This window comes from Esox lucius, chromosome 13 (assembly GCF_011004845.1).
Source record: "Esox lucius isolate fEsoLuc1 chromosome 13, fEsoLuc1.pri, whole genome shotgun sequence".
NCBI classification, from domain to species: domain Eukaryota; kingdom Metazoa; phylum Chordata; class Actinopteri; order Esociformes; family Esocidae; genus Esox; species Esox lucius.
In genome coordinates, this window is record NC_047581.1 from 25,033,692 (window position 1) to 25,043,540 (window position 9,849).

At 41.8% G+C, this 9,849-nt stretch overlaps 1 protein-coding gene across 5 annotated transcripts in view; it reads left to right on the plus strand.

Moving 5' to 3' along the window:
* The window catches only part of ppp3cca (protein phosphatase 3, catalytic subunit, gamma isozyme, a), a 42,041-nt gene extending 32,716 nt beyond the window's left edge, over nt 1-9,325 (plus strand). For 2 of the 5 annotated variants that reach the window (XM_010864599.5, XM_010864600.5), the window contains exons 12-14: nt 115-212; nt 3,740-3,766; nt 6,634-9,325. In XM_010864599.5, coding sequence (XP_010862901.1) covers nt 115-212; nt 3,740-3,766; nt 6,634-6,776 — 268 coding nt within the window. In that variant the 3' untranslated portion in view covers nt 6,777-9,325. The remainder of the gene's footprint in view (nt 1-114; nt 213-3,739; nt 3,767-6,633) is intronic. The other 3 variants (XM_010864602.5, XM_010864603.5, XM_010864601.5) reach the window with 2 other exon arrangements.
* Nucleotides 9,326-9,849: the final 524 nt, after the last annotated feature.

Here is a 9,849-nt window from a genome sequence, read left to right on the forward strand (position 1 = left end):
TGACTAATATATACAGGGATGTAATAAGATTCTGCAGTAGCTCCAGCTATGAATGTATGAGCAGAAAGAATTGCTTTAGCATCTCTGACAACTGAAGTCTCTCTGTTTCCTCAGGGAGGAGAGTGAGAGTGTGCTGACACTCAAAGGGCTGACCCCTACTGGGTCGCTGCCTCTCGGAGTGTTGTCAGGGGGCAAAGAGACCTTACATACCGGTATGTGTCCCTCTCATCCCCTTACACCTTTCCCCCTGCTTTCTCCCATCCACCCGTCCCCTCACAAGTGCCCTGGGGTGCAATGCCATTAACACAGTGTCATTCTCCCTCTACTGAAAACACAGCCTTGCCCAACTGCACGCCAAACTGAAGGATGTACGCCTCGCTGAATGTTTTGCATTTTCACATAGGTTAATTATGGAAAAAACATTAAACACCCTGGTCTTCTGCTTTCGGTTTTCCATGATGCAATCGATATGGAAACTTGGTGACACTGAAGACTGTACTGTACAAGACGTGTTCAGCAAAGGAAATGGATGGCTTACGTTAGCTAATACATTTCATTTGCTTTGTTAGCTGAAAACGTTAGCTTAAAGTCTGCGAAGGTTAAGTGCTGGCAAGTGTATTTTCTGGGTCTAAACTGCTATGAGAAATAATTAGGGGGGATGTCGGCTTTCTGTTGTATGTATTAGGAGTAGCAAGGTCACTTCATTTTTGCCGCTAAAATCCACGCATTCAAGTCTTTTAAATTATTGTTACTAATAACTAGGGCTATCAAACAATGCAAATAATGGATTGCATTTATTCACATTATTTTCTGTAGTTAATCGTAATTAGTCGCCATTTTTGAATTCTTCTGCTTTTGGCATACTGATTGATGGGTTGATTACAGAGAAAAAGTTACAGACTGAATGCGAAAAGAATTTAAACACAGGTTACAATATAAACACAGGTTTGCCTTGTCTAAGTTCTTGTAATTCAGCTGTAAGATCTAGGCTATGTATACATTTTCTTCAATGTCTTCAATAACTTGCAAGCTGCTATTACTAGGATGGTGTTTGCGAAAACAGTAGCTATTTGGAATGGTTGGCTTCTGATGTTAAATCAGTGAGTGATGTTTGAGTTTAAGACTTGTTCCTCCATGGCATCTGTTATAATGGTTAGCTAGCATTAGCATAACGTCTTGCTACTTCAGTACTAATTATGCTTTTGATGTTTTATAAAGAAACTTTAAAATTGTTTCTCCATGCTCTGGATCTTTAAACACCACAATAGAGAGAGAGAGAGTGCTACCCAATTAACCATGCAGATGTGAGAAGTCACTCTTAATAGAGCCTAGGTGGAAACGCATGCTTTAAAACGGGTCCATATGAGTAAGTTAGCGATGGGATCCCCATGTGGCCTAAGTTGCTGCATCATTCTGGCTAGGAGTTTAAACTCCGGGCGGTCCAGCAGGGGGTGGTGTAAATTGATTTAGTGCTGCTCTAGGTGGGTATCAGAAAACGCTGCCTTGTCTTGTGGCGCTCTCACGAATCTTAATAAGCCTGGCGCCTTTCAACTCATTCGTTGGTGGCCGGGTAATGTGTTCTAACCGGGTTGAGTGAACGGGGTAATAAGAAGCAGAGCGGCTTGGCACGAGATCAACAAAAAGGCCTTTTTTACGACCGCCGTTATCAGATATCCAGCCTGAAACCCAAAGAGCAAGCAAAGATCATTGAAATGCATGCACAGTGGTTAGGAGAAACTCACTCATAGGGTTGGCACCTAGGAAGTAAGGAGGGGCCAGAGAAGAAAGGAGGGGCCAGAGAAGCGTATATTTCTTCTTTGCTCCACATCAATATTTAGCATTTTCAGGCGTGCTGCGTGTTAATAAATACCAGTGGTTGTGTCCGAAATCTGTAGGCCGAATCCAGATCACCTGCGCAATCAGGTGGACAAAGACAGGGAGGGTCAGATTTGCTGTGGGCTGTGATAGCAGGAGTCATCAGCCCAAAACTGCAGCTCAACCGGGAGGACTTTGGACTGGGGCGGCTAGGCGTTGTCAGGCCAGGTAGTCCAGAGCCTCAGATCCTTCTGAGATTCAAATGGACACCAGAACAATTAGAGGGAACCCAATGGATTCTCTACCCGCTTTGCAACCCCAGACCACCAAGAAAATAAACAAGTTTTGACCTTCAAGTTGTTGCAATGAGGCAAGGCCTTAATTGCAAATTGGACATTACGAAATTGAGAGGGGACAAAAATTAGTGTTAAAATAATGACAGGAGAATGGAATGCGTTAACTTTTACACCCCTAGAAGTAGCTGACATGTTCACTGCCATGAAAACCCTTTTTGAATTCTGCTCAGATTTGTGTTGAGTGTACAGTAGATGGACATGATGGGAGATGGATGCATTAACTCTGTTCTAGCCCATTCCTACAGGAATCTTAAAGGGTCTGATATTTGGGACATAACTCCTGTCTGTCTGGGGCACTGTATTATGCCTGTCATCTCTGGGTGGGAGGGATTGAGCCATGATGGTGGAGGGGGGGCTGACCAAAGTGGCCTGTCACTGATGTGGCCTTAGCCCCTGATCTAAAGGTCAACCAGCCCAGCCAGCGGGAGGGAGTACACACACACACACACACACACACACGCCTGGTCTCCTCCCAGGTGAGGCAGAAGTGTAGTGAGCAAAGCCACATGTCTGTGATCACTCAGAGAGAAACCGCATGATGTGACCTTTCCCAGAATGCCATTGTGTGTCTGCGTCCCAAATAGCGTCATATTCACTATTCACTACTTTTGACAAGATCCCTATGGGTCTTTTAGTCCCTCGGGTCAGACTTGAACTTTCCGGAGGCTGGGCTGGTTATGATGTGTGTTTTGGTTTGTTGCGTTCCCAGTTAGATGTCCTCCGTCACCACTGTCTAACATCACAAGACATTTAGATGGATGCTGACCAGTTTTGACTGCCTGTGCTAAATGGACAATTCCTAACATGACAAACTAAAGAGGGAATGGTGATATAACTAATGAAAGATGGTCTTGGAGCTGCATTTACCGGCAGAGTTATTTTGTGAGTGACACCAGTAACAAAGCACCTCATTAGGAACAAGTCGAAAAGAAAGATTGAAGCTGTCAATTCCCTACAGTTGTCATCAGTCATTACATCTAAGTGTTCCTTTGAGAACTGAGCCTGAAGACACTTCATTAAGGCAATGCGATGTGTGAGATGTAGGACGGGTACTTCACAAGTAATCAGTTTCTTTCTTCCTTCAGCAGACTTCATTATCTGATCATGTTCCCATAACAAGATCCACAAGAACCCAGTATATACTCTGTGCATGCTAACTGCTCAGCAAAATCCCCCTTCATCTATCTGTCCGTCCGCCCTAATGACCCTTTAACACCAGCACCATATAATGTCTCCAGCAGGCCTTGCCAATTGACTGTTATTCCCTGGTGGGTTACTTTTAATCTGGACCCTGAGGGAAAACATGTCGATTAGTCACCAGACTCTCAGTCTGGGAACGTTTTGCAGTGTTTTTCAATTCAAAGCATGGAACATGTATTACTGTTCTCTGTCAGGGTTGTTGTCGCCCTGACTGCCTGCGTGTTTCCTGATAGCAATGACAATGGGGTGATCTTTTCTATGATGGGATGAATTTGACGGACTGTCTGTTGTTCTTTTGTTGATGTTCTCTGGTAATCTGCATTGTTGCCTCCCATTTCTCCTTCTCCCCATGACTTACATTGACATAGCCGCCGCTGAGGCAGTGCAGGCAAAAGGTATGCCCCCCCCACCCCCACCATTGTTTTGTTTGTGTTGTTATTTTTAAGCCTTTACATTGAACCCTTTTGAAATTGTTGTGCCCCCCTCTTTTCACCTTAAATGCTCCTTTCAGTTTGGGTGTTGTACGTTCTCTGTGCATGTGTGCCCCTGTGCATGTGATTGATTTTGCAAGTTATTATGTCATGATTTGGTGTACTTCACAATGGGAGTACCTGCATTTCCCCTGTCCATTACTACGGTCCCTGATAGGACTCAAATACCCAAGATGTGGTCACTGACTTGGGAGGAAGGACTTCAACATGTTCTGTATAGATGCTATATTCCTAGTTCAGACAGGAAGTGCCACGTTTTAGTTATTAGAAACATGCACAACAATAATTTAATGAAGTTGTGGGCGTTAGGGGCTGCTCCTCTGGGGTAACAGGCGGAGGCAGGGGTGGTGGGTGGGTAACAGGCGGAGGCAGAGGTGGTGGGTGGGCTTGCACCTGCATGCTAGTAAGACCAGTGCACATCAGACTGAGTGTGTAACTTGAAGATTAAATAGTCAGTTTGCAATCTGATACGGTGTGATCCCAGGCGTCAGCTGATACGTCGCTGACCAATGACCAGTCGGGTTTCCAGTCTGAACTGGCTATGCTAATTTCCTTATGGGACTGCGCTATTTATACTATTATACCATGATAGAAGAACTTAATTTTTGCAGAAAGGCCACAGAAGTAATGCAAACAGATATAGGGGGTCAGGCATTAGGCTTAACAGCAAGTTGTTGACAAACAGAGGTCACATGGGTTAGGGCCGATGTAGCTTGGTTCCTTCCCACACCTTCAGGCAGCTCGTCACTGAGCAAAGCCTGCTAAGGCTCTCGGAGCCTCTTTCTTTTCTCCTCCTGGCTAACGGGATATTTGCAATCCAATCTTGTTATTCTGCTTGGCTGTTGCTACTCTGTCACTGTCTGCCACTGTTAACCTGTTCCCCTCTCAGCATTCAGTCTTGCTTTGACTGCATGTGCATTTTAAGTAGAATAAGGTTTTGGTTCAGTTGTGGTCGTTTCCTATTGCATGTTTTATTGGGTTTTAAGTACCGTCTAATGTTTGCTTTGCCTTGCAATTATAATTTGAATGAACATGTCGACTGACAATCACAGGAGTGTTTGTATATTTTTGTCACTTGGGCTGTATTTTGTTTGTGGCCCCAGGGGCCCTTTGAGTGGCACCCCGGTCATCAGTACAGCTGTGACATACTAACAATGCCAGGGGGTCCCACAAAGGGTGGTGCACATCAGCTCAGGGCTTGGTGGGGGTGTGCGGGGTGTCGGACATGGTTGCCTTGTCACGTCACAATCTAGCCACTCCTTGTGGTATGTCAGGTGTCAGCAAAATCAATCATGTTTGTTGGCAGCGGAAGGAGCTCTCCTCCAGTGCGTAGGTGCCAACAACTAATTATGTCGAGAAAGTAGTGTGTTAAGAAGCAGAATGGCATGGCAAGATGGGCTTTAAATGACGTGTCAGTCTACATGTGTAGATCGAGACTCCTGATCCTGCTGGAGAGTTGCTGTGATGAGGCACTGCCATGGTTGCGAATTGGCCATTACCAAATTGGTCGGGTAGAAAAAAATGTGTGTGTATCTTTGGTTGTGCGAAAGTGGCCTTTTCGATTAGTAATGTTTTCTGGATCGCATTGTCCTAAAATCTACTAATGGATTTGGTTTTTAGGTTGTTATATTTCTGTTATTTCCTGTTAATAGTTACTCACAGTATGTCTCTGGTGTACCCATGTTTTCTTTGTGGTTTCTCCTTGGCACTTGGAATTTTACAGTAAGTCCATAATTCACCTTGAGGTGTTGTACTGTAGCTTGTTCAGTGGTTTTGTCAGCAGTACTAGGACTTGCTGTGTTTGTGTGTTCAATGTAAATCTGTTATGTATGCACAATTACACTGTTGTATCTCTGTACTGTCTCAAACTGTCAGCTATTACAGTACATGCATTTATAACTATAAAAACCTGAGGCCGTATTTACAAAACATCTTAAGTCTAAAAGTAGCTCCTAACTTGCTGTTTTAGGAGTAACTCTTAAACCAAATAAAATGTGTGTGTCAGTCCTAACTTTAGGACTCCTAAATGTTTGCCCTAAGAGTATATAAAATCAGCTCCTAAATCTGTGAAAAGTTAGTAGTCAAGAGGACTCCTAAATCAATAAGACCAAATCACAAAGAATCCTAAAAGGGCTGCTGCCGGGAATCATAAATGCATGAATTATGACATCATCAAAAGATGAACACACTTTTCTTTATGAGCTGCCAGACATGTAAGAGGCTGACAATTATCTGAACATATCTTGACTAGTCAGTATATCATTCTTGCTTTGATGTTTAATCAGTGGCTCTTAGCCTACATTTTTATTTGAATGTGGCAATATGACACATCCTACACTATTGTTATGATGAATTCACTGACCAAGACCCCTCCCTTATCAGCCAATAACTGTGGTCGTAGTGAGTAAGCTTGTTCGTGGAACATGACATCATCCATAGCAATGGGATCAACCCCCCACACTTTCTCTTAACTTAAGACTTCTTCTCATTCCTTAGTAAAAGATGGTTTTAGCAGCTTTGTGAATAGGTTTTAAGTGGAAATTCTTAGCTAGGAACGTTTAGTGTTGTTTAGGATTCCTCCTAGTAGTAAGAGAAAATGTTTTGTGAATACGGCCCCTGTTCACAGAGAGTATACAGTTTAACTCCAATCAAGGTAAATGTAAGAATACTTAATTTTATTTACCTGCAGAACCTTATTGCAGATCTTAAGAGGTGTCTTACTTCACCGCTGTTTAAAGTTCAAGCATTCAGTTTTGTCTTTTTTCCTACAGCTATTCAAGGTTTTTCTCCCACGAGGAAGATCAAAGATTTCGCCGAAGCACAGAGCCTCGACAAAGTTAATGAAAGGATGCCCCCACGCAAGGATGGCCAGCAGCCGGTCAACCAAAATGCTCCAAAGAATGGCACAGGCTAGGCCTGGCGAGAGACCGTCCCAGCCCCTCCCACCCCCTCCCAGCCCCTCCCAGCCCAAGGCCAATCCCCTGTCTCATACACCAAAACTATCTTTACTTGGTTTCTCTCCGTCTCTTGTTGTCTATTTCTTTGTTTTCTGTCTATCTCCTTCCCCCATTCTCTTTCCCTCCCTCTATCCCTCATTCTTTCTCTTTATCCCATTAAGACTCTGCTCCCAGCTGGCCTATAAAGTTGGACAGGCACATGTGGATTGAAGATACACCACTGTACTGGGAGAATGGTTTCAGCCACAAACGAGTACAACCACAACGAGAAAACAAAACTTTTATTTATTAAATTATATTAGGTATATTATTAAATAGCTACAGTTGATTGAAATCGTACATTTCTGAGATGTTCAAATGTATAAGCATATAATCATGGTAAATGTCTAAGAGAAAACCACAAAGACCATTTTGTAAACTTGAGTTGATATACGCGTTAGGTAGTGAGCGACCTTATTATCGGTTCCTAGGAAATTCAAGTTTTTCTATTGTTCTGTTTTTTGCTTTGCAAAGGGAAAAGTTGACTGAATTTACAGATATCTACAGAATGTGTGCTCGGAAATGTTGGTCCATTTAAATAATATAATGATATGTATCAAATGGAGAGAAAATAATGAAGGAAGCTAGACTTAGACACCATTACAGAAAATAATTTTGTACCCCCTGCAGAAGTTTAGAAAAAATACGTTTTTATTTTATTTGGTCAAATTTCTTCAGTGAAACCTTAACCACTGAAAGTAACTGCCCAGTGTTTCCTCATTTCGAGGGGTGTTAGTGTATCCCAAAAACAGAATAGTGATTGTATGTCTCTTCCTCCCTTGACTACTGATTGGCCAGCACGTCCTCCTCAGGAGTATGACATCATACTGTATGGCATAGTTTTAAAATTTGAGGTGTTTTTTTTTAGGTGTTCTTTTAAACAAATGCAAGCATTGGCCACATGGATGGATTGGAATTATTTACCTGAATACTTTTGAAAAGCAAGATTTTTACTGGGCAGTTACTTGAATCATTTTATAGCTGCTTTATAGTTCAATGTGTTCTTTGTATATTTTAAAGTAATTGTAAACATAATTTTACAAACTTTTGTCAGTCTTTGAGAAACTGCCCTGAATATTCAAATTAATTATTTGAAAAGGCAAAGCATTTAATAATTTATTGTATTTTATACAGTTCATTTTTTGGGGGGGGTTTTAGGAGTCCTGGATTGTGTTTTCTTCATTGGTGTTGCTTGAAGGTATCACCAACCAAGTGTTTCTACCAGTGTGTTTAACTGAGGGCAGCTAGGAAGTTATATAATATACTTGTTATATTTGGGACGTCCTCTACAAAACTGAAGTCTGATTCATAAGTCGTATGGGCCTACTGTACGTATTGGTTTACCTCTCATTAGATAGCCCTTTGGAAGATGATTCCGCCATTCGGTTTGCTTTTCTGGGATGTTGAGCTGAGAGTGGCCCACTGTTCTGCAGAGTGATGTGCTGGATGTGGAATAATTGTCATAGTTGTCATGGTTCATGGTGGCGATACATTGTACCAACCAAACACCACGAAAGAACAACCAGTGTCCTTCTAAATGCTCTCCATTACAAGATGAAAGAGATATTCCCCTTGGAATATATTGTCCCTGCAATGTACTGAAACATCTTAGTGTTCATTATTTTATGTTTTAGATACACAATTTCTGTGTTGATATAATAATTATGCTTCGCTTGATTTCAGGTTGCTCCATTGTCAACACTACATAAAGGATATGTTTTAATGGGTGGGGGTTCTTAGCAAAACCTGTATCAGTGTCTCCATCTACTGTTGATTTGATGTGTATTTGTTAGATGACTAGTGTGCTAAATGTAAGGGAAAGCTGCCCTCCAAATGGGCTCCAATCAAATGTTTAAATTCCTTGGAGTTCAAGGGAAGCAGTGCTCTGAAGAGTGGTGGATTGAGTCATCCTGAGTGACGCTGTGAATTTTATGGGAATTTCCATTGTCTTTAGCAATGCTTTGCCCATCCTATGAGTAGTATCATCAATCCCTGCGAGCCACTGTTTTCAGTATCATTGATAGTGCAAAGCTTGGGACCAAATGGACTGTCTGCATTGATCATGCAGTAATCAAGCAATCTCTAAATACATTTGTCAGTCAAAGTATTATATGGTCTTAACACCTTTTGGTACAGCATAATTGTTTCTCTTTGGCATGAACTGAGACTTGCTACTTTTTTAAAACCTGCTCCCCTCCCTTTAAGGAATGACTTGATTCTTTAGGACTTGTGACTTGTTGAACCGGTGCTTAGAGTTTTAGCCCTGTATTTTTGGGGGGCTAGAATGGCTTCTTTGACACTCCTCCCATTGCGCTACATGTAGTTATTCTAGTCCTTTGTCATTCAAGGAAAAGCTTTAAGATTTATTATTCTCATGTGAATTTTCCCTTTTATAATAAGGCTTTAAACTACAGTACTGTGCAAATGTCTTAGGTACCTGAAAGTCAAACTAAAGCCTTTTATTTGGACAGTGTTTATTTGTAAAAAATATATTTTAATATTTATAAAATACATTTTATAAATATTTCTGTATTTACTGTTTTACAGAAACATTACCCAAATAAAAGGCTTTAGTTTGACTTTCAGGTGCTTAAGACCTTTGCACAGTACTGTAGGTTCTTTCAATGTGCCATGCCACTTCATAAACATACACTAAGACGTGTGTATGTGTGACTGGCGGAGGGGAGGGACATCGGATGGAATGGCCCATTCTTGTGTTTAGCAGTGGTCTTTGAGAGATCCTGGAGTCTGTTTCAACTCAACCTGGGTCAGGTTCATTGAGCTGTTGAGGACCGGATGCTGATTTATGGCCCATTTTGTGCTTAAAAAACGATTGTGTTCAGAAAACATTTAAAGGTGGTCTTTAAGAAGATGTTCTTTATTTCCACATTTACAGCTGATTGAAATGGTGTTAAGGTGTGAAGCTATTGGTTAGGGAGTCTGGACCTCATAGGAGAGCTGTATTTCTGACCTCTTGAGTTTTTAAACATA